Source organism: Ambystoma mexicanum, chromosome 8 (assembly GCF_040938575.1).
Source record: "Ambystoma mexicanum isolate Mex_15411 chromosome 8, UKY_AmexF1_1, whole genome shotgun sequence".
Taxonomy (NCBI): domain Eukaryota; kingdom Metazoa; phylum Chordata; class Amphibia; order Caudata; family Ambystomatidae; genus Ambystoma; species Ambystoma mexicanum.
Genome location: NC_090929.1, coordinates 1,026,196,590 through 1,026,222,444, shown reverse-complemented (window position 1 = coordinate 1,026,222,444; position 25,855 = coordinate 1,026,196,590). Strand labels below are relative to the sequence as shown.

At 45.5% G+C, this 25,855-nt stretch overlaps 1 protein-coding gene across 2 annotated transcripts in view; it reads left to right on the top strand.

Moving 5' to 3' along the window:
- DUSP13B (dual specificity phosphatase 13B) overlaps window positions 1-25,855 on the top strand; it is a 582,782-nt gene that overhangs the window by 465,536 nt on the left and 91,391 nt on the right. The window contains exon 3 of one of the 2 annotated variants that reach the window (XM_069610969.1): window positions 5,257-5,492. In XM_069610969.1, coding sequence (XP_069467070.1) covers window positions 5,257-5,492 — 236 coding nt within the window. The remainder of the gene's footprint in view (window positions 1-5,256; window positions 5,493-25,855) is intronic. The other variant, XM_069610970.1, reaches the window with a different exon arrangement.

Genomic DNA, 25,855 nt, shown 5'->3' with positions numbered 1-25,855 from the left:
CGCCTATCTAAACCTAAACCTAAGATGGGAGGAAGCTACAACCATCAAATAATAAAGAACGCAGTCCTAGTGGAGTCTTGTCAAGAGCGCCTGAGGACCATTTCCGTTGGTGACGGTACGCTATACAAGTACCGCTAACATAGCATAACATAAAAAAGGGCCTATACTAAAAGGCTTATTGCCAATCCTTTCCACTAAGTTATAAATAGTGTGGGGTAATGTTCATGAAAAACACAATGTTCATGCCGTTCGCCTCCCTTCCCCACGTTTTCAGCATGGGACAAGGCGGTTCACTCGAGCCTAGCACACTCTTGGGCTTCTTCGGCACGAGGACACAGTTCCATAACAAACATCAGGGCCTTCTATGCCCAAGTCTCTTAAGTTCAAAAGTCTCTTTCTTCAGAGGGCCTGATGTATCAAACAAACAAAAAGTTCCTTTTCAAGTATTCACGTAGGGCGATTCACTCTTCACCCTGGATCCCCATCAGCTGGCCACAGATCCCTGTTTCTTCCACAATCCCTTCTCGGGTGACTCACAGTTCACCCCGGATCCCCTCAGTCAGGCTCAGATCCCCTTTTCACAATTAGTCTCACTCAGCTGGATCCGGACCAATTACAGTTCATAGCTATCAAAGACTTCTGAATGTGCACATGGTTTGGCTTGACCCGTTGCAGGACTACTTCGATTATCAGTTGACAATTTTACACTCTCAGTTGGATACCTAACAGACACCTTTGCATGAGCACCCACGTGGTGCCTGACTACTCTATATATGGTATATTGGGTTGCAGCCCAAAGTTCAATCACATAGCTCAATTACTTCTTTAGTTCCAATTATACTCGAGTCGCTCGTCGCCGACGCTTCACACACGGTTCTCTTTATACAATGTTGCCGCTTGCAACCTTGGTTCTAACACATGACCATTCTGCTATCAGTCTCTCCAACTCACTAGCTGTGCTGACTTTACTGGTGCTGCTTTGTTGTGGGAGCCAAGGACAGTACAGTGGCGGCAATCGCTCCTCCCCGCCTCGGCTGTCGATGCGGGAGTGCGCTGGGTACCTTCGACACACAATGCACCTATCTTCAGCTTTAATTCCCGGTCTTATGTTTCTTATTCTCGAAGGCTTGTGAAAGCAACAGTTTTCCTCCGAAAAGGCCAAGGACAATTTCCAGCTTGCAACTCTTTCTGGTCTTGCCGTCTTTCTCCTCGTATTCAACTGCCATCTCAGAACTGCTGCTTCCTCGTGTGTTCTGCCTGGCTCAGAATGTGCTTTTAATGCTCCGCCTTTTATCCGTGTGGGGAAGTGTGATGGAAGTCATGTGTGTGTAATTATCAGTAATTGCCTGACCATTGTGTTGGGACATGTCAGGTATATGGCTCAGGTGTAAGTCCGTTGTCGCTCATGGTGAACTGTCCGTGAGAAAGTGTTCATGTCGGGAGGGAGAAGAGGAGGTTGACTTCCTAGGTATCCTACGTGGTAGGATGGGGAAAAGGTGTTATTGGGAAGGGGATATCGCGTCTCACCCTCTGGTGTCCAACTTCCACTCTCCGAGGACCCCTCATCCAGGTGATCCTCCTGCACTAGTTCACCCCCAGGAACTGGATCCAAAAGCGATGGCCATTTCCTGGCCACCTGGATGACAGATCCCCGGGGACTGGCAGGTGAGACACCTTCAGGTTTCTCAGAGGAAGCTTACTGGAAGTCAGGTGTGAGCTGTCAAAAGTAATTGCCTGACTTTGCCTGACCATGGTAGTGGGACATGTCAGGTACATTGCTCACGTGTGAGTCTGTTTTCTCCCAGAGCAGGCTGTCTGTTTGAAAGTGTTTGTGTAGGGGAGGGTGGTAATGTTCCCGGGTATCCTACCTGGTAGGGTGGGGTAAAGATGTTACAGGGAGGGGGATACAGTATCTGGCCATCAGGTGTAAGAAAGAGTCCACCGGGAACTAGCGGGTGAGACGCCTTCTGGTTTCTCACAGCGGCCAGAGTGAGAGTGGGAAAGCGGGAGCAGGGGTCCCAATGAGAAGGATCTCCGTCTTACTTGCAGTAAGTCAAATATCATTGGAGGCGCTCCAATCCTGAAATGCGGATAGACAGTCAGGAATGAGCGTTGGAGGAGAGGAGGCTGATTGCAGTCTGAAGAACGAGTGTCATGCGCATAACACTGAAAATTAGAAGAGAATGTGGAGATCATGTGGGCCAGAGGGGCCAGATAGACATTGAAGGGTAAGAGGATAGAGACCTGGGGAACACCATATGTGGAGAGAGAGGTGGCCGAGAGAAAGAACCCTAGTTGGACCTCAGAGGGATGGTCCAGGAGGAAAGAAGTCAGCCATGCTAGGACCTGATTCATGATGCTTAGGTTTACAGTCGGTTGATCAGGGTGGCGTAATTAACTGTGTCCAAGGTAGAGGACAGGTCAAGGAGGATGAGAACAGAGGGAGAGCTGGAATAGAGGTTAGAGAGCATATCTTCACGGCTGTTCAGGAGAGCAGTTTCCATGCCTCTGGCTGCTCTGAAGCCAGACTGATGGTCATTGAGGCAGCCATCAGATCCAGTGTGGAGGGTCAGCTGGGAGATGGCCAGCTTTTCCAGAAGTTAGCCCAGAGTGATAGAAATCGGGCGATAGTTTGCAAGACATGTATGATCGGCAGACAGCTTTTTTAGGAGGGTTTGCACAAGGGAGTGCTTGAGGAGAAAGGGGAAAGCTCCAGTGGCAAAAGAGTGATTGCATAAATCGGCCAAGGCTGGAGCGACGGTGCCAATGTGGTCCTTGATGGACCTGAAGGAGCAGGAGAGCACCTGTTTGGATGACACTTTTGGACTGACCAGAACTACATACCGGGGGCAGGCCAGCAGTTAATATTCTAATCACACCTACCATTGTGTGAATATGGCGTACCCATCCACCGGTAATCTATAGAGCAGATCCAACAATGTTAGCACTAATGGCACTTACGAACATGATCATCGCCATGCAAATAGGCACTACGCTACCTTAGCAGAAAATGGGCTCGGCTATTAATCTCACATACTGGGAAATCCCTGTGGAGAATTACAAAGCAAGGAACGTTCTAGCACTTATTTGTGGCTAACTCCAACTTTCTGGGAATGTCTTAGTAGAACCACCATTCAGGGATTGCATCTTGCAATTTGCCGACCGAGGAAGCCACCAGCACCCCTACAATAACAACATGAATTTTAAGGGAAAGATCTGCCTATCACCACCCATCAGTCTTCGCCAAACAATCTGACCTGTCAAGTAACAAGGAGCTACCATGCCCTCGACATGCACTGGAAGCAGAACTGTAACAAGGCTGCCTTGGATAACATACAGACACTCAAACACACCACTATGCCAACTCTTGCCTCTGCACCAACAAACAATAGAACGCAGCTACACCCCTTGATTAATTCGACCTGGCTGTACGTATACTCACACACCTCCACGTTTTTCTCAAAACTCTTTAGAATGCAGCTATACACCTCGAAATTGGGCCTAGCTGTACACATAACATCGATCTCAAGCAACCAGAGCTGCCATAATGCAGATAACATAGTCCATTGGTCTTGCTGCACACATTGTACTGATCTTGCACAACCACTGTCTCACACGTAGCTCTAGCATGCAGCTACACTCCACCTATTTTACTCTGCTGCACACATACCAAGTGCATCCAAGCACCCTTTACTACCCTCTATACCGACCTGGACCGCATTCCCCGAGGGCGTTCAACCCACAGCACTTGGAATCATAACAATGGTAAAAGGCACTATACAAATGAAAAATAACATAACATAGATTGGACTTCTCTAGAGACATCGCATATACCTAAGGGTTAACTCCACCTCTAATGGGAAATGGAGTAAAGACAATCATGATTGCAAAAAGAGACGTTCCCACCAGGAATTATTGACAATTGATTCTTAATATAATTTATTAAACCATGAGTTGTGCCGTAGTCTCATCTCTCACAATGGTACCAAAGCTATTGTAAGAAATCTTAGATAGATCTTACATAGGGATAACCTAAATGAAGTAATTAATCCAACGAAAATAGAATCAATGAAAAAATATTATGTTTTTATTTCATCATTGTTTTTAGTTTGTTACAACAGAAAAAAAACAGAGAAATGAGAAATAATCACATGACACAAATATTACAAATGTTCAAAACAACAAATATAAAGAAAATAGAGAAATGAAAGAAAAATCAACATACCAACATTAATGACCAGATTGACAGTAACAATGATGATGAGAGGTGAAAAGCAGACAATCAATGTCGCTAACCCATCACAGGTCAACAAGCCAACTACAATCATTTTGGTACCTAATGTAAAAACAATTATATAAACATATGACAGAATATCATTAAAAACCAAAGGTTAACACATCTAATCCCATCATAGTGGGTAAGGCAATGTATCCTCCACCAAAAAGAGAAAATGAATGAAGAAAAGGACCCCTGAGATAAAAGCCCAAAAAGAACAAGAAAATGAAGAAGGCAACACTGAACCGTGCCATGTACCAGGAATCAGTAATCAGAACCTAACAGGGCCTTATGAAGTCCTGGGCAGAGTTTAAATTGGGAAAGACCAGCAAATAGGTTCCACATCCCAAAATTGCCTTCCTAAGGTCAGGATGAAATCATGACTGACAGATTGAGGTACCCTGTCAGTGCTATATGTTATAACTGGAACAGCAAATACCACTGCAATTAAGGATTCAGTGGCATTAGTCGATCTTTCTGTGAATCCCAGTACTGGAATGTCATAGGATACTGTAGGTCAAGGCTGGATTGCTTTGGCACAGCTGTATGTAGGTCTCAGTGTCTGAAAAGCAGCATGCACTGAGGGTCAAGACTGTGGTGTACCGAAACAACTGTATGAGCCATAGTACAGGAAAATCAGTGGTTGCAATACAATTAGAAATTGATAGAACTTCATGCGAGACACAGAACAGAAATTGCAGAAAGTGCTCTAAATTCAGAATGAGGTGCATTCGTACAGCTTTGTGGGGCTCCCATTACTAGAATAATAGGGTACTGAAGGTTGAAGTGAATTGCGAGCGCTCAGCTGTCGCATTATGGAGAAGTAAACTCGATATGTACAGCTTTACTGCAATAAGGTTTGCAATCTGTCCTCAGATGCCCACCGGTCATAATATCACCCACTGTTCTAAAGTTTGTCCACTGTTGTCGTGTTTGCTTAATAGACATGATACTGATTCTACTCTTCTCCTTACTTATAGATGTACCGCTCTGGATAAGGGCCTGCTACGCCAGCTTGGCATTACTCATATACTCAATGCTGCTGACGGCCTATTCAACGTTAATACTGGCGCTAGATTCTACAGCGAGATGGGCATTGACTACTATGGCATTGAGGCAGATGATGACCCCGAATTCAACCTCAGCATTTACTTCAACCAGGCGGCAAGATTCATTAGAGCTGGGCTCAATTCTCCCAGGGGTACAAACAACTCACGTTGGTTTTATTTTGCTTTATGTTGTATTTTACCTGTTTTTTTAAATTAATATGTGATTTTGGTTTATACATTAAACATTACAGCCATAAGTAACAAGATATCACAATTCATATACATCTATGATCACATATAACCACAACTGAAGCCAGGCCAAAAAAAAGTTGCATTTCTCACATTGTACACATTACCAAACAAAAAACAGATTAAAAGAAACCTAATCACCCATTTAACATTCATCCTTTAAGATTTATAGAACTTTATACCGGAATTTGACCATAGCCAAGCACAAGGAGATCTGCCACTCACACAATTGACGTCCCCAGAAATATTATGTAGTTAGGAAAATAGGGTATTTTACACATTCTCCAAATGTGTCTCTACAAGGTGCTCTAGTAAAGTACACTTAATTAATATATATTTAAGCCATTACAATTCCTTAATATCTTTATCTAATTTAAAATTGCAAATACTGTGGGAAACCTTTATTCTAAGTACAGTCCTCTCCAGAGTGCCCAAAAGATTTAATCTGAATTTTATAAAAATCTGTCTTAAAGTTGTAATCGGGAAAGAAATTCAGATATATTTGATTGACCCCAAATTGAGGATACATCTTCAGATACACCACTGAGAAACTGTTGGTAGCTAATCAAGAAGAGTTACTAAACCAGTTTAAAGTTAAAGCTTTTTTCTTGAGTGTCTTTAGTATCAAGAATTTTGAAGATAGCCAGTCAATTTCTCCTCAAAGATCTTGCATGAATTTACCATTTTAATTGATACATGTTTGCATCTCCATGGAAGAACAAACCTCCAATACACATCAAATAACATATAAAATAGTATTTGGTTGTAGAGATTTTATATCCAAATATAAGGCTAAGCAATGCATTTTCAGCAAAGTAGGAAGAAAATCTAATACAAGTTATGAAAGTAATATGTACTGGGGCTCCTGACCAAAGATTTAAGAGTCTTCCAGGGCTTGCCCTCCATACTTCCAAGGCGTGACTCTAAGGGTTCTATTAGGGCAGAAATCTATTTTTTGGGTTCCAACAATAGGTCCTGTGCAAGGTAAGGTCCCCCTTCCTCATCTCACTTCTTTTGCTCTCCACCCCTCAACCTGACCAATTCTCATTTCTATTGCCACATACCATATTCACACTGTGGAAAATGTAACTTTAGCCACTTAGTGAATACAAGAATACAACTTCCCAAAACGTATCAAACCAGCACAGACATTCCAAATCCACTATTGCCAATTCAGGAAAGAAAACATCATCCTGTGGGCCTCATTATGAGTTTGAAGGTAACTGAAAAACCTGGAGGTAACAGAATTACCCCAGGTTTCTTCAGGGAACCTCATTATGTTTTGCAAATCCAACAGGAAGTACTAATTCCAGCATATGCATGTTTATATTAACTTTAAAAAAGAAAAGGAGGGGGCTCGCTTGTGCATAGCAACCAAGATCGCTGCAAAGGAGTGGAACTCTGATAACGCTTAATCATAATCCTATAATTGGGTGTGGTGGCACCACGGAAGGTACGCAAAACAATAGAGGTGATAGCTGTAAGGTTTGGAATTAATCCTAACCTCTGCCATTGCTCTGGGCAACACTCCAGACCATCGTTCTTTTCCTGGCAAGCCATTACAAAAGGGGAAAGACCATATACAAATCAGGCTTGGTCGCACCCCAAAAGGAGCAGCCCAGCCCGAACTGCTTGGTCACATCCCTTCTGCACAAAACCACAAGCATCCCCAAACATGTTTAGACCACAGAAGGTACCCACTACCAAATGCTATGGCGGTGACTAGGACTCACACTGCCTGGCAGACGAGACAGGATTTGCCGCACAGCAGAGGCACTGAAGTCGGCACCATAGCTATTCCAGTGACCAACCTCAGCAGGGGCCCAGCCGCAGCAGTTTGTGGGTGAGGCCCGCCAGAGAGGGTGGGAGTGGGGGGGGGGAGGAGCGGTTGAAACTACATCCCAGAGAAAGGTACACGAGCAGCAAAGGTACGCCTGGATAACAGACTCTGTAGCAATGATCCTGCCTTTAGGGGGCACATCGTGGGTGCAAACCACAGAGGAGAGGCTCAGCCTATGGCCCTATAAAAGAAGAGCACTGGGGACTGACAGCGGACGACTGCGTAAAAACCTAGTTAGAGCCATTAAATAGGTCTGGTGGTTAGATGTATCAACAAGCGCCAACAAGCAGAAGTATTGATGGCAAACCGGTGCTCATTGCCACACAGTCTAGAAATTGCAGGGAAGCCGACAGCACAGCAGTTGGGCGCTGATAGCCTCAGAGAAAGAAGTGGCGACAACAATAAGCTGCAACAAGTGTTAACAAGAGGAAGAAGACAACAGAAGCGAGGCCCTGGGCCAGGTCCCAGGGTAGGTCACTCCAGTATGAGGCACCGCGGGCCAGCAGAAGGCATGTGTGCAAAGCAGGCATACCTATGTAGGAAAGCCAATGCAGGGGAGTGACTTTAATCGGGCAGAGTTCTCGCGACTTGAGACCTCGACATTGGCACAAACCCCAGACAGAAAGATTGGTTTGTAGACTTAGAGCAAAGAGGTACAATATAATGACCACTAAGGGCTAAAAGAATAACATCACTGGCATTGATAACACAATAGACACATGTGACAAATGTAGTCCATGACCCCACGGGGCCTGGCTCGTGTGGCTGCGTGCTTGTCCCCCCAAGAGAACACCTAAAAAAATAAGGGCACAGACACCAGGGTAATAAATGTGTAGTGTGTGCTTTATTTCTTTGTTTCCTGCGTGTGTGGCTGGAAAAAACCACCCAGCCCACCATGGGACTGGATGGAATTTTCAGAGTAGAAAAGAAAAGAGAAAACAAAGGAATAGAACTCCCCTGTCCAAGAATGGGCTGGGGAGAGAAAAGAATCTAAAGAGGATTTAAAAGGGAGACAGTTGGAAAGGACAGTTGGAGAAGAGTTAGAAGCAGAAAAAGACTTACCTCGGGACGGGGGCGTGCTGCCTAGAGCACCTCTCTAGCGCCTAAATCCAAGAAACTGCACAGTGCGGAGCGTGGGGACTCCCCTCAGAAGGGGGATTAAACGGGATCGAGCTGCTAATGTCAGGGGCAACTAGGCAACTTGGTGCCCTGGCGGATGTCAGCCCGTCTGGGGGCCAGACCGGACAGGGCCAGCAGTATCCTGGGCCCAGGCACCGTGCCCGTTGCTGCCTGGGCCAATGAAGAGCAGCCCAGCCCAAGCCGCATGTGGGGGCGGCCCAGACCAGGCTGCCTGGCAGTGCCCCCAAAGGCCAGCCTCTTGGCCAGCGAGGCCAGCCCTTCATTGAAGTCCCCCCGGGCTGCGAATGCTAGGCGCAACCCAGAGAGTGAAATGCAGAGAGTGGCAAAGCCCGCTCCACCCACGAGGACGGAGCGGCTAAGAAAAATACTGTGTTGGCCTCGCCAGACAACCCGGGTGAAGATGAAGGGAGGAGGAAGCATCGGGCTGCTCCATTGAGCGGCCCTGGTGAAGAAAGCCCTGGTCCACCTAGCGGAGCTGCTCAGGTAAAGGCAGCAGTCTGCCCCCTGCATTTCACGACACTTTGTAGACGGGGCGGGCCAGAAACCCAAATGAGGCTGCAGAGCGTGGCAGTAAGATCGGCAGTGTCTCTGTTGTCATGGGGATGCCGCCCAACTCAGGAAGGCCATGGGGAGCACAGTGGTGAACGTGGCGGTGTCCCCATGACAACAGGAACAGGGACACCACCTGAAGTCAAAATGGTGCTGCGGGTGTGGTCGTGATGTCGGGTGAACCTCCCAGCCAACAGGGCCCATCCAGAATATATAAATAAAGCGTCCAGGGTGGGTTGTGAGAGCGGGAGGGCCCCACAGCCAACAAGGCCCACCTTTAACATAAACAACACCACGGGTGCAGCAGTGAGTGCAGGTGGAACCCCCAGCACACGTAGCCCACACAGAAGACAATAAAGGGCAGCGGTCGTGGCAGTGAGTACGGGCAGACTCCCACTCATGCAGGGGACTGATCAGAACAGGGATTAGAGCGCGGGCTGCATGGTGAGTGTGGGTGGCCCCATGTGGTGGACGAGGCCACCCTTAACAAAGAAGAGGGGCGAGGCCCCAGCCATCACCCATGGGGACAGGCCCCTGCCAGCCACGATCCAGCCTTGCCTACAGGATCAACAGAACCAACTTGCCACTGTCCAGCCTTGACTTCAGCCCTGCACAGCCAGCGCAGAGCCCGCACCACCAGAGACAGACATCATAGTGTTTGATGTGTTTTATATGTGGCATGTAAATATATATATGTATGTGTGGTTATATGTATATATATAATAAATGTTAAGAAGAACGCTATGTGGGGAATATGGGTGTTAAGGGGAAATGTTAAGTAGGGGTAGAACATTTTATATATATATGGCTATTATTTAAATTAGGGGTTAGAGGGGAGATACTCTGGTGTGAGTTAGTAGGTAGTGTGGCGGTATGCCTGAGGCCACCTATCGATATGGGACTGAGTTTAGGTAGGAGGTTTGTTGTGCCAGACTCACTCTAAGGGTCCTCGGGACATGCCAAAATGAAGGTTGAGCTGACGTAGCAGGTCCCCAGTCAGTTGGAGCTCACGCCAGAGGAATCCTAGCGAAACGTTAAAATGTATAAGTGGTTTTATTAAAGGAGAGTTCCGGGACTTTTTTTTTATTGTCCCTACGGTTCGGCCATGTGTTTTTAAGCATAACTCGGTAGATCGTAGAAAACTTTCCTATGGACCTTACCCGACTTTTCGTCCATTAACGCACTCGAAATCAGCCGCCATTTTCTGATAATCCTATCATTTCCCCCCATCGCCCTGGCTCACCTGCTTTTGCAGCACTAAATCAAATCCCCCGCCCCTGAGCCTGACATCAGCAGACGCGTACCGCCCATTTCCCAACGCCAAAGCACGTTTCGTGTCAACAATCGCTGCGCCTCAGCTAATGAACTGTCGCCATGGAAATGGCAGGACGCCTCTTTCCTCAATAAGTATAAACACACCGTTTCACAACACACAGCAGCAGATTTTCGATTCCATTACTCTCTGTGTGTTACTTTGAGTATTCTGTGACTCGTTTCTGTGCTCTGGTCAGCTACCTTCGTTGATTGTAGCCCGTGTGAACAGATACCAGTACCACCGCTATAAATTATTTTACTTTCTTTACCACACAATGGCTACAATAATGCCGTATATGTACGAGCCCGAGTACACCGAGGAAGAACTACTGGAAAGGCAAGCACGCGAAAACGATGGGGATTCGGACGGCAGTTGGGAGGACCAGTCAACGGATGAAGAGCCTGGACCATGTCGCATGGACGGCGTCTCCACCTGGTGCACGTGCAATCGGTGCGAGCTAATGCCAACTGAGGAGGAGAACTGCTGCTGCCGTGAAAATTCCGGGTGCTTGGCCTACATTTCGGAAGGCGAGCCAAGTCTGCAATGCATCACCGAGCTGCCAGAGTTCAGGGAAGCCTGCCTCTCACGGACCGTGTTGAGGATGATGATGGTGCTTATGCACGAACTTTGCGGCACTGTTCGTCCGCGTAATCCGAGTAACGAGTAAGTATACTCTGGTTGTGATGTCAGTGATGCCACTACTATTTCATGGTCGTCTCATCATTCGAATGCATGTAAATTGGTTCCATGTTGTGCATTTTCTAGATAGAATTTTTTTCAAAGCAAAATGACATTTTTTACCTGAATCGACAGTGATAAGAAAGTTGTCATTTTAATACAGTTTGCATCTTTCATTTTCACAGGTGGTACAGGCTGGTGGCCTATCGTTGCTTCACTTGGTGGCTTCACGGGAGGCTCGGACACCGCGTTCGGAGAGTAATACCTGCCTGTGCGGTACTTGCCATTAGACAACATTTCCCCAGCGACAGTGGACAATACCGCGGATTTTCCCTGAATGTGCTGCAACCGCAACTTTACAATGTGTAATGTTTATTATTTATGTTCAATTGAAATTAAGATCTAAAATAAAACCCAACATATATTTTAACAATGGTTGTTTTGATTTTTTAAATGAATCTAGTGTGTCTCCATTGAATAGTCTTCCTGTGCCTTGTCTTGTCACACCACATGTCTCCGGCCAGCATCCTCCCTCACGCTGGACGGCCCCCTGCAATCCACATAAGTGTGTCTCCATTCACGAGTCTTCCTGTGTCTTGTCTGCAGGACCACCGCCCCAATCCACCCCCCGCCCTATCAAAGGCAGTTCGCACCGGGGTACTTGTGCTGGCAAGTGGAGCTGTCAGGGAGCGATAAAGGCCAAGAGGTGCCAAAGACCATGTACACTTCAAAGTGGTCTATAGAGCATGGGTTGTTGTTCCCATGTCTACCGCCAGACCCCGTGTCTCCTGCCAAGCATCCCCCCTCACGCTGGACGGCCCCCTGCAATCCACATAAGTGTGTCTCCATTCACGAGTCTTCCTGTGTCTTGTCTGCAGGACCACCGCCCCAATCCACCCCCCGCCCTATCAAAGGCAGTTCGCACCGGGGTACTTGTGCTGGCAAGTGGAGCTGTCAGGGAGCGATAAAGGCCAAGAGGTGCCAAAGACCATGTACACTTCAAAGTGGTCTATAGAGCATGGGTTGTTGTTCCCATGTCTACCGCCAGACCCCGTGTCTCCTGCCAAGCATCCCCCCTCACGCTGGACGGCCCCCTGCAAACCGCATAATGCCACGACATATACACGTCATTCATTCACAAACACACCCCTGTTTCGAATTCTTTATAACCCACTTCATATTTCTAATGAGAACTTCTTTGCACTTTGCTAGTCAACCCGTGAAGGTGCTGGTTATCTGCTCTTCGTCTCGGTGAACTTCCGTGACCACTTCGAGGAAACTCGTCAGTTTGCAACCTGTGAACGACAAGAAACTACTCTGATCCCTGCATCTAACTGTTTGCTCGTCAAGGTAAGGCCATGTACCATACTCATTTTGCGTCCAATTTCTTTTCGTTCAAGACAGTACATGCAAGGAACTAGTCACATGTTCTGAGTTTAGTCAAATTATTTTTCTATTTTTTTAAAGTTATTCAAATACTTATCCGCATGTGAATAACGTGTATAGTTCCAAGAACCAAAACATACCTTGCATTGAACCTTTTATGTGTCATTTAATTTTTTAACACATTGGTATTCATAGAGAATTGTTGATCTTTACTTTTCAGAACTTTCCACAATGCCTGCCTGTTCCATTGGCGGTTGCCCTTCGAAGACCCATAATAAATCTGAAGGTACTATAATGCATGTTTTCCCTAAGACAATAGATCAGATAAGAGAATGGGTCCGATATTGCGGATATCCACCCTCTGAGCTTGAAAGTAGAGTCCTAGAAGTCTTTGCGGACAAGAGGGGTGATCGATACCGCATCTGCAGCAGGCACTTTAGCTCAGACATGTACTCCACATCATTGCTAATAAAGAAGAACACACCGCGAGCGAGGCGAAAATTGCTCTCAAACGCTATTCCCACTCTATTCGTCCACATCCCTCCACTGGTGAGTCAAGTTTACGTATTTATCTCTCGGCCTTGCGGTAGTGTGTAGCATTAGCTAACAATAATTTCCCCATTTATGTATCCACTCAATATGAAGGCGGAAGATTCTCCATCCGTGTCGTTATTGCAGTCATCAGCCACTTCAAGCGCCTATCGGGTAATCTTACTTGGCTATTCTGCCACTGACTTGTTTTAGGCATGTAAATCAATAGTTTTAATTTATCGTGTAATTATTTTACCTAATGGTACACCCTTGTACTCGTCCTCTAGTCTTTGTTTTCAGTTATAATTATTGTTATCCAAAATAATTCAAGTACTGTCTTTCAGGGAGATGCTGAGGAGTCCAACGTATTGACGACTACCGTTGATGTCACTCAGATGCTCGAGGTACGTTTCAGGACAGTTCCATCGATGGAGATCATCAGATCTTGCATTCTTGTAGCGTGATTGTTACAAACAATGTTTCTTTCGTTTTTAGCCATTGATATGTCCTTCTGTCGTCGCCCTCCTATGTGTCTTCTTTTTTCAATATTGTGTTCATTACTAATGAAAGTCCTATGTTTCAGGGAGTCGATGGAGCATTAGTCCAAGAAGAAGGGGGAGCGTGCAGTTACGGGTCGGCGCAACAGCTTGCAGAAGTGTGCACCGCAGTTACATCGTCCCTTGATGTTCTTATGCATTTCGAGGTATGGATACTGACAGTTCGATGAAGCGAAATCATATGACGTGATTACATCCGCTATACTTCCTTCTTTATTAACGCAAGTACTATGTTTCAGGGAGATGACGGAGCTTCTTCTACAAGAACATCACCCCTAGTAGTTGATGCAGATTTCTGGGTGGTGACACTTCCAACGATCGAGCAAATCGAATCATATTTAGATATCCATTATTTATTTTAGACAACTGATCATTTGTGCAGGTCTATTTAGATGAGCCGTTCACGCCTGCACAAACTTTCTGTTCTTTTTATCAAAATAGAAAACCATACTAATGCAATTACTGTGTTTCAGGGAGTCACTGAAGCATCATCTTCAATAATATCATCAATGGAAGTCTATGAGGAGCCCGAGGTATGGATCTTGACAGTTCCATCTAACTAGATCAACAATGCGTGAATAATTGTCGTTTGAATGTTCTACACAAAGCGTTCATTCGTGTTTTGCTATTGAGATGTACGTGGGTATTGGTCCCCAAGTACATTTTGTGTTTTCGATATTATTATACATACTAATGAAAGTTCTATGTTTCAGGGAGTCGATGGAGCGTCAGTGCGTGATGGATGTGCTTATCAGGAAAACATAGTCGTTGCAGCGCAAGAGGAAGTGGAGACATGCACACACGAGTCGGAGCAACAGCGTCCTGATGTTGAAGTTCGAGGCAAGAAAGTTTCAAAGAAAAGAAAGCAAAAGAAGGTTAGTGTCCTGGTCACTATATTATGTTGTTTTTCACTGTTAATAGTTCAATACTGTAAGTTGTGATTAAACTGAACACCCCTTTTCCAATCTGTCCTCTAGTTGCGAGTGGGTGTACGAGCTAGATCTACACAGACAGTGAAGCGAACGAGAGATGTTGCTTGTCAAACCTTTTGGCAGGGACTTGAGACTGGAGAAGCATCGTGCCAATGGGAAGAATATGAAGTGATTGACAACGGAGCTATACCACCACCAGCCATTGATAGTGAATGTCCTCCTGGTAGTTCGGATGCAGTCGGAGATCAATTCACAGAATCCACACCCGCAAAAACTAAGACCGCGAGAAAGTTGAAGAAATTGTTTTATTCACCCATCGCCGGAGAAGGAACAGATGTTGCAATGGAAGAGAATGAAGTAGACGACAATGAAACACCATCAATATCACTGAACATAGCGGAAGACGATATCAGAGATTCTACCTTTCATGTGAGTGACATGTCCTCAACGTTACAGGCCGAACCAGCTGGGATGCAGAGTGACAGTATAAGGAAAGAGGCCAAATTCATTGTATTCGATAGTTGTTTGATTGATATTATTATTCGGATTAAATGTGGGCATTTGGTAGGTGGGGAAGTATGTGGGGAGCCATTCATTAATGTGACTCGTGCAATTCGAGGCACTAACCTTAAAATACATGCCACCTGTACAAAATATCATCCTTTCTCATGGTCTGCACAACCTATGCTGGGACAACTGCCAGCAGGCAATCTACTTTGTGCAGCGGCTGCACTTTTTAGTGGTTCAAGTTTTAAAAAATTAGAGTCTTTCTTTCAGTTTGTGGGAATCCATTTCATTGCGAAAACTCAGTTCTACAAATACCAAACCGATTATCTATTTCCAGCCATTAGCGAAGCTTGGAGAATGGAAAAAATGTCTATTGATAGTACATTCGCGGGCAAACGGTTCAGGCTAGCCGGTGATGGACAGTGCGACAGCCCAGGATTTTCAGCCAAGTACTGCACCTACCACTTTCAGGACATCGAAAGTAAGAAAATTGTGAGTTCGGTGGTCGTGCAGGTGTCACAAAGTACATCCTCAGTGGCCATGGAGAAAGTTGGCTTTGTAGCATCATTGCAAGAACTACAATCGCGGGGAATGGTGATCGACCTGATAGCCACGGACAGACACGTTTCAATTGCCAAGACAATGAGAGAACAGTACAAAAATATAAATCACCAATTTGACGTTTGGCATCTTGCAAAATCAATCAATAAAAAATTGTCGACTGCAGGTAAAAAAAAAGAATTGCAAGGTATTTCACAGTGGTCCAAGTCAATCAGCAACCATCTTTGGTGGAGCTCAAAAACATGTGGAGGGTCGTTGGAAATTCTACTGGAAAAATGGCGGTCAGTAATGCCACACTGTACAAACGTTCACCGATGGAACACGAACCAACATTTCCACAATTGTGAACATGGCCATTTGTCCACAGAGGAGGCACGGAAGAAGAAGTGGTTGATTCCTTCATCACCCACTCACAAAGCCATTGAAAAGATTGTATTTGATAAAACTATAACAAAAGCTTTGAGGGGACTCACGGAATTCTGCCACACAGGAGATTTGGAGGTGTTCCACAATATGTGCCTCAAGTACAGGCCAAAACGATTGCATTTTGGCATGGAGGGCATGATAAATCGGACTCTTTTAGCGGTCTTGGCACATAACCATAATGTTGGCCGTCAACAAAGTAGGACGACCGGAACTTTAGGGACGCTTCGCTACAATAAGGCCTTCACTAAAAGAAGTAAACAATGGGTGATCAAACCAGTGTTTGAGGATATGCAATATGAGTTTATTGAGAAACTTATTGTTGACATCCTAGATAGGCACATAAATGGAGTTGTGAACGAACCTGTGCAGGGGACAACTGCATTGCCACCCAACATTGCCTCTGTTCCATGTCCACCTAAAGCAGAGCTCATTGAGAAATACACATCACGGTTTAAATGATTGTAATTTGATTGTCTGTTCTCTCGAGTCTCCTCATGTCGCAGGCCCATTGAATATGTGTATCTATCCAACCTTGTTCATTTGCGCATTAAATTAAACCAAACAGTAATATAAATCATTTTTCAAAAAATATAGAATGTCTCCGTATTTATGGTTCTGTGGGGCTGCAAAGCACGCAGACAAAATGCAAAGATGGAGTGTAAATTTCAAGTCCTGTGAGAATGCCTTACACTGAATGTAGCTAACTAGGAATGTGTGCTCGTTCAAAGTGAAGGTCAGCTGCTTTGATTTTTTCTCGGGTGCCAGAATGGCCCACGACTCAGTATAAGGTTCTATTGTATTTTGACCTTGACAGGCCGGGACCACGTAAGAAACGATAATGAATATAATTTCAGAAACGAAAGCCATTTCATGTTCGTTCATTAGAAGAAATAACGTCGGCATAGAAGGAGTGGTATTTCGGGGCTGCCCTACGCACAGACACAATGGAAAATGCAAATATAATGTAAGTAACTCTTTAGATGAGTTTATACCGCAATTTAATTACTATACAGTAGCTTTAAAGACGGGTTAAGTTGTACTTGTTCGTTCTATGTGGCATATTGTTTTGTACCGCGCACTATCTTGGGGAGAACCGTCTACTTTTACGGAAGCACCTCAAAACCTTTGCTTCTGCTTTCTCTCTCCCTCTCCCCTGCTACAACTGGTCCACTGTCTGCGATCTCGGTCCTGGGCCCTTCCACTCTCCACCTGCACTCCCTGTCAACCCCTGCACTGAGGGACTGTCTCAGTATCCTACAGCCCCCCCTTGACGTTTAAAACCCAGTTGCACTGTCCTAGCTATGAAATAATTTCCCGACCGAATATATAAAATGAATAATTTTAATAAAGATCTGATGGTGAGACTAATTTCATTGTTTATGTTTTTCAAACAGGTACATCATGCATTACTGCATGTGTCACGAGTACCAGACACCGGCGGACGGCTTTTTTAATCGCCAGTTGCTTCTCCGCGTGAACAACGTTACCACCCTGACCATTTTATGGGACGATCGCCAAGTACAAGTATGCCCTTACGCGGTACTAACGGCTAGATGCAACATACAGACCGTTGTGGTGGCCTAGTGCCTCGTTGTTGGAACAGCCATGCGATTATCAGTGCGACCGAAGAGCTTATTTTATCGTAAACCAACACCCTGTTTACTGCACACGAACATCGCTTGCCTCAAGACGAACTATTTTGGATCGAGAGCAAATAAAAATGAAAATCGCTGAATATTCTCTAAACATTTGATGTCCAATAAATGTACTTTGCCAAATGTACAATCTTGCAGTTTGCTTTTAAACCACAGTTTCATATTCCGAATTGTGGCGCTGTATTGTGAGATGATCTAAGACCCTGTGTACAGCAAAGGAACATCGCGTGCCTCAAAACGAACTTTTTGGAACGTGAGCAAATAAAAAAGAAAATCGCTGAATATTCTCTAAACATTTGATGTCAAATAAATGTACTTTACCAAATTTACAATCTTGCGGTTTGATTTAAAAGTACAGTTTCATATTGCGAATTGTGGCGCGCTGTGTTGTGTGAGCTGATCTGTGTTGATTTCCGGGTTCTGTGTGGAGTCGCGTAGAAGACGCCTGGGCGCACAGTCACGTCACGGATAGAGGCGGGGAATATGAATGTTTTGATAAAGTCTGTTTCAGGGGCGGGGGATTTGATTTAGTGCCGCAAAAGCAGGTGAGCCAGGGCGATGCGGCAAGTGATAGGATTATCAGAAAATGGCGGCTGATTTCGAGTGCGTTAATGGACGAAAAGTCAGGTAAGGTCCATAGGAAAGTTTTCTACGATCTACCGAGTTATGCTTAAAAACACATGGCCGAACCGTAGGGACAATAAAAAAAAAGTCCCGGAACTAAGAGGTGTCCTCGTTGGGATCCCCATAAAATTCACTCTGTGTGTCCTTTAAGTGATCAAAGAACTCAGGGTATAGCCCATTTGCAGTTAACAGCAATTTTATTTAGCAGGTGCAGTGACCCTCCCTTCCCAGGGGGCTAGGGGGGTGGGGCTGGTGGTTTCCATAAGAACTGTTCCTGATTTAGGCCAGGAATGGATGCTGCCTGGTTAGATTTAGGGCTGGGAAACAGGGGCTTAAACACCTCAGGGAAAATAACACTGCAGAGCATGTAAAATGAAGAGCAGCCAGACGAAGAAGGCAGGGCAACCCTACTTTACATAGGCATGCTAAGAAAGGTGGCTTCTGTAACCTCGCAGGAGCCGGGGGCGCAACAATATTTAGAAAATTGATGGCAAGGCACATGTGGGATTAAGCACAATATATGAAAAAGAAATAAACAAATTGTACTCATTCCCACAGCTAGACTAAATGCGAAGACATACAGGATCAGAATCCGCTGATAAAAACGGCAGCACATGTGTGGAGCAGATCTGAAAGGGGGTATCTTATTGAGGCAAAAGGTTAGGCGGCTAAGCCAGAGACGAGGTCGGAAGCCAAGTTGATTACATGAGGATTATTAAAAGACTTAAAATAAGAGTAATGCGAGAGTGCGATGTGGGACTTACAGAGGTGCATGTTATGCCAAATACCTGAATAAAAGCATCACGCTGACTAAACTGGGTACGTTCAAAAGCAAGCAGCGAACATCGACTGTAAAAGAAACTCAATAACAGCACAAAACGGTACACATGGCGTGCCAGTCTGACAGGAAACAGTTGAATTGGGTGTATTAATGAAAAAAAAGTCAGGGCGCCGCTCTGCAAGAAAGAACACGGCATGATAACCTGTTTTGTGGGAAAGTACCCACTCAGAGTCTGCAGCCACATATTTTAGCTCACTGTACCTTTCACAAAGGAGAAGAACAAGTTACCTACCCATGGTAACGTTCTTTCGACTGGATGTTCCTCCCATGTATTCCTTATCTTTGATATTTCCTAATATCCAGCCTTCTGCATCGGAAAAATGTTTTCCCAGTAGAGGGCGCTGTACGTCGATGCCTGGTCGAGTCGATGTCCCTCGAAGGTCTCAGTCCCGATGTCGACGTCATAACTGGTATAAGTAGCGCACGCAGCGCCCGTTGCTCAGTTCCGTTTTGAAGAGTGAAGCACTGCCTTGAGTTGGACGGTTACTCCTCTTGAGAGAGTGCAGACTATAACCACAAGGGAAGTTTTACTGCAGGGTCGGTTGGGAGGGGCGATAAGGAATACTTGGGAGGAACATCCAGTCGAAAGAACTTTACCATGGGAAAGTAACTTGTTCTTCGAATGGATTGTGTCCTCCCACGTATTCCTTATCTTTGATAAACTTTCAAAGCAGTTACCTTATTTGGAGGAGGGTGTAAAATTGAAATGATCAAGAATGCACAAAGTGCAGTACTGCCTTTCCAAAAACTCTTGACTAGTGGAGGAATCCAGGCTGTAGTATTTCGTAAAGGTGTGTGCAGATGATCATGTGGCAGCTGCACAAGCGTCCTTTATTGAACTCCCCCCTGCAAAGCAGACAAAGTTGCGATACCTCTGGTGTTCTGGGGGGTCTTTACTGGCCAGTCTGTAACACTCTGAAATTGTAAAAATAATCCATCTAGAGATGGTTTGTTTGGTGATGTCTAGACCCAGTTTATGACCTGTATAGCCCACAAACAACTGATTATTCTGTCTTAGTTTTGCCAATCTGGTAATATAGAAACTCAGTGCATGCGTAGGGTTGAGTCTGTGAAGACTTTCTTCCTATTTTCCCGGGTGTGGCGGAGGATAAAAGGATGGTAAGATTATTTTCTGAGTGTTGTGAAATTCAGAAACAACGTTAGGGAGAAATGGAGGCTTCACTTTCAATACCATTCTGTCTTTATGAAAAACATATGAGGAGGCTTGCAGGATAAAGCCTGTAGCTCACTCACCTTTCAGGCAGATGTTATAGAGACTAAGAAAACTGTTTTCAAGGTGAAAAGTTGTAATGTGCAGGACTGAAGAGGCTCAAAAGGAGCACCCATTAGATAGTGTAAAACAAAATTGAGATCCCACAGTGGAACTTAGAAAGGAGTCGGAGGATAAACATTAGTTAATCCTTTTAAGAATTGGATTACCAGAGGAATCTTAAAATAGGAGACTTCATCTGCAGTGCGCTTGAAGATGGATAGCACTGCTAGATATCCTTTGATTGTTCCAATCTGGAGTCCCAGATTTGCCAAGTATACAAGAAAAGATAACACCATTGGTGTATTGCATAAGAAAGGGTCAACATTCTTATCTCTACACCAGCTGCAGAACTTATTCCAACAGAAGTGGTATAAAGATTTGGTTGCTGGTCTTCTGCCGAAAGCAACACCTCCATTATGTCGTCCGGGAGGTCCCAATCCTTGTATCTCAGCCTCTCAGAAACCATGCGTGAAGGCTGAGAGTCCTGATATCCAGATGGAGAACCCAACCCGTCCCTCCTCTCCTTTCTTTCTTTCTTTCTTTCTTTCTTTCTTTCTTTCTTTCTTTCTTTCTTTCTTTCTTTCTTTCTTTCTTTCTTTCTTTCTTTCTTTCTTTCTTTCTTTCTTTCTTTCTCTCTCTCTCTCTCTCTCACGAGAGAGAAAGAGAGAGAGAGAGAAGGTTCTCTCTTAGTGGAAGACGAATCGGAGGAAAGATGGACATGTCCAGAAGGTCCAGGTACCACGTCCTCCTGGCCCAATCTGGGGCAATTAGGATCATGAATTTCCAGACATTTCGCAACCTCCTGATTACGTGAGGAATCACGGGACTGGAAGAAATGTGTGCAGGAGTGGAAATTCCCAGTCCACCACAAACGCGTCTCCTAAAGCTCCTCTTGGGGGAAATTCCCTTGAGCAGTACAGTTTGCACTTCCTGTTGGCACTGGTCGCGAACAGATCCATTTGAGGGGTTCCCCAAAGGGTGAAGATCTCTTGAAGGACTTCCTGAGCTAGTTCCAACTCTTGGGAGACTGTGCTCTGCTTGCTCAGAGCGTCCGCCGTCGTGTTTTTTTCTCCGGCTAGGTGAACCTCCGACAGAGAGATTCCTTCTTGTATTGCCCAAAACCAAAGCCGCATTGCCCCTCTGCACAGTGGTAGTGACCCTACACCTCCTCTCTTGTTGAGGTAGTACATGGCCACTGTGTTGTCCGTCATTATCAGGACATTCTTTCCCCATACAGATGGCAGGAAGGCCTTCAGTGCTAGCCTGATTGCCCTCAGCTCTAAAAAGTTGATATGTAGTTTGTACTCTGATGGAGACCAACGATTGCTGATGGTCAAATTGTTGGTATGGGCTCCCCACCCTGTGAGTGAGGCGTCCGCCACTACTGTTATCTCCAGCCATGGTTGCCAAAAAGGTTCTCCTTTCAAGATGTTTTCCCGACAGGCCCACCACTGAAGATCCAGTGAGACTCTGTCTGGGATATGTATGAGTTCTGACATCCTTCCTGAGAATTGTGACCACTGGGTCCAGAGAGCCCATTGGAGAGATTTCATTCTCAGGCGAGCCTCTGGCACCAGAAAAATGCAGGATGCCATAAGACCGAGCAACCTCAGAAATTGAAGGCCGGAAGATGTTGGGCATTCTGGAATTTTGTCACCATCTGTAGAATGTCTTGAGCCCTCACCACTGGTGGCGAGGCTTTCCCCAGGGATGCATCCGATGTACTGGAGTCTTTATGAAGGTATCATTTGGGACTTCTTGAAGTTGAGGGAGAAGCCTAGCCTGTGGAAGGAGTGGCAAGTATAGCTGAGGTGTTCCAGGGTTTGTTTTGGGGAACTGGCCCTGATCAGCCAGTCGTTCAGGTAGGGGTAGAGGTGAATCCCACCCTCTCCCGAGACTCGCTGCCACTACCGCCATTAGCTTGGTGAAAATCCTCAGACGGAGGTTAGCCCAAATGGCAGAACCCATCACTGATAGTGAGAGTTGCCAATGATGAACCTCAGGTACTGTCTGCGCTTGTGATGGATCGGCACATGAAAGTAAGCATCCTGGAGGTCCAATGATACCAACCAATCCGAAAGCTGGAGGGCCTGAGGGATCTGAGAAAGGGTTACCATCTTGAACTTGTCCTTCTTGAGGTACTTGTTCAAGTCTCTCAAGTCCAGGATGGGTCTCACTCCTCCGTCCTTCTTTGGAATTAGAAAATAAGGTGAGTACCAACCTTTGTTCCTCTCCGCTACAGGTACCAGTTTTATAGCACCTTTCTCCAGCAGGATTAAAATTACCTGCATAAGGAGCGGATCCGAAATCTTAAAGAGTTGTCCCCCTGTGGATGACTCTGAGGTTTTAGCAGGAAAGGTAGGCAGTAACCTTGGGCAACTGTTTCCAATGGCTAAGCATCTGAAGTAATGGCCTGCCATTTTATCAATTTATTTATTTATTTACATTTTTTGCATTTTTAAAGCACTCACACAGCCCAGGGGCATCGAGGCACTGTTACAGGAGTTGTTTATCTTAGTTGCGTAGTTGTTTTGTCTTGGTTGCGTATATATAACACGCTTAACTACCCAGAGGTTTCTAAGCGCGGACCCGGGGATCATACCTGTGTTGCTTTGTGTCGTCTTGCTTCCAAGGCGAGCATGTTGCTGCTGAGCTATCCTCCCAGGACAGATGCTGTGACAACCTGTCTCGTACTGCTGTCTTGTGATGTAAGACCTCAGAGAGGTTTTGGAGCGGCTGATGCAGAGGCTGAGGGTAAAGCAGCCCCTGCTGGTACGGTCTTAGTACCTCTACCCCGTCCACCACGGGGGAATCGTCTTTGACCTCTTTGAGCTGGCTGTCCTCTGCCTCTTCCGAATGCGGAATAATAGCGAAAGGACCTACCCCTCCAGGGCGCACCTGGTGGGTGGTTTGTAGTTTGCCTTATTGCAGCTCCAAGGGATTTGGCAGCCACCTTGGAAGTTTGCAGCTTCTCCAAACTCTCATCAGCTTTATTCCCAAATAGATGAGTGTCATCAGAGGGCATGTTGAGAAGTCTGGATTGTACATCGGGGCAACTACGCACATTTGCGGATCACTGTACTGGCCGCCATGGCTCTGCTGATGCTGTCAGCAGAGTCGAGACCAGCCTGGAGGGATTCGCACATAGCGTCCTTCCCATCCTCGACAAGGTTCAAGAAACCATCTCGTTCCTCCCCTTCTGGGATGTGGTCAGCCGCCATCGAAATACAATCCCAAAGGGTGTGGGTAAACCTTGCCAGCGTGCACGTCTCATGAGCAGATTTTAACGGCATACTACCGGCCGAGAAAACCTTCTTGGCCATGTCATCGTATTTTTTGTCATCCCTATCTTGTGTTATTGTGGGATAGGCATTTTGTTTGCCAGAAGAGGTAGCTACCTGTACTACCAGGCTTTCTGGTGTTGGATGTTTTGAAAGGTACAGAGGGTCAGAAGTTGAAGCTGGAAGTCTCTTATTCACTGCCAGGACAACCTCGGGTGTTTCCCAGTTGGAAGCTACCCTCCTTTGCAGAGCCATATGGAATCGGACAATAGGGTCTTCCTGTGGTCCTTTATTCAGTATGTCCGTTAAATGATCCTGTTCAAAAACAGGTGTGGGCCTGGACCATCCCATGTATTCCATTACTCTAGTCATGAGTTGTCTATAGTTACCTTCAACATGATCCCCTGGATCTGCCTTACCAAATTCAACTTTAGGGGAAGTGTCAATGCCACTTGCCTCATGTAGAGAGTCCTGTAGGTTATTTATCTGAGACTCTTCTGGTATGAGTTCCTCTGGAACAGAAGGTGTCCCATACGCTAGACCAAATGGTCTTTTCTCATCAGATGAGTCTTCAGCATCCTCATAAATTGTGGAAAGAGTCTTAAAATACTCTAAACGAGGTTGAGGAGTATACATCCTCTCAAAAGAAGAAGGCGGCGCAATAGAGGTCATAATGGGAGCTGACAGATTTCTACGAAGTCGTCGATGGCTTCAACAAAAACGTCGAGGTCTTCGACGATAGCGTTGAGGCAGTTGTCGTATACAGCGTCGAGGAGGTCGACACTCGGGGCCTCAATAGTTTTTCCTTCGATTTTGGCACTGAGTGCGTCAATGACGCACTCTTCGGGCTTGATGTATGGGTATCTTTCGGCATCGATGACAACGATTATTTGTGTGTCACAGAGGCTTTCTCTCGACTTGCGAGAATAGATGCTCGCGAGGAGTTTCCACAGTTGGGGTCAAGGACTCGCGGCTTCTGTGCTTCCCAGGTGTTTTGTCTGGGTTTTTAAGGGGGGAAGGCCGCTGAACTGCAGCTTCCAGCCCTTTAAAATGAGGTAGCAATACCGTTGAGATGGATGGGGATGCAGCAATTATTCACACATCAATAATCGAAATGACTCAGGTAGTTGGCAAAAGGAATATTGTTTTAATATCAATTATATAAAACACAGAGTCCAACGGACATCTACAGACATCTCAGCGTAAGAACTCTCAATGCACTATAAAAAAATCTTGATTTTATAACAAAAAATAATCATGGGTGACGTCAACCTACATATTACTAACGTCATCCTACGTGGCAAACTACTACAAAAACCTAGTGGCAAGTGTGATTGGGTCTTAAGGAACATCAAAGTATACGATCCATAGTCGTCTATGGCGGTGGAAGAAAATGATTTGTTTCTTAACATCAGGTGGGACAACTAAGCCCTCCCCTTAAACAGGTCACTATGAACGTGTCAAAATACACAATGTCCCATTGGCTATACAACTATAGGACCCTTGATCATGCAGCCCCCTTTCATTGGTTGGCTTCTCTCCGTCAATACTTTTCCACCTATGCTAGCAGCACGCAGGTTGAGCTTCCCGGTGCTGGTGAGCTAGTCTTTGACCATAGCTTACCACCAATTAGCATAATTATCCATCATCACCTCAGTGGTCTGCTGTCAATTAGGGCTTTGAACTTGTCCTTGGGAGTGTTCTCTTGCTCTGGAGAATTCAGGGGAGTGAAGGCACGCTCTGCCCTCATGCATAGGTGTGACCATCATGCTCGCCCAACTTCTTCTCCCCATGTGACTGAAGACCACAAAATCGAGCTTCTAGTGTATTAAAATACTATTTTTATAATAGACCTCTGACGTCTATCTTGTTTTTGTCCAAGCCTCCTGAACAGGAGCTTTGTTCTTCCACACGATTTGTATCCAATGTCTGCTCACTCCAGCCTGATATGGCCTTGGCTTCTCGGCTCATTCAGCCTTGCTTTTCTGAGATCCACTTAATCCATTTGTTTCCTAACTGCGACACACTGGAAAAGAGGCCTTCTGTCTTTAGCCCAGCTCTGCTTTAACATGTAGTGGAAACATACATGTTTTACTGACTCCTATATATATATATATGTACATCTTGGCGCATGCCGCAATCTATTCACTATAAGCTAGCCTCAAGAATACTTCGTCTGCTTGCG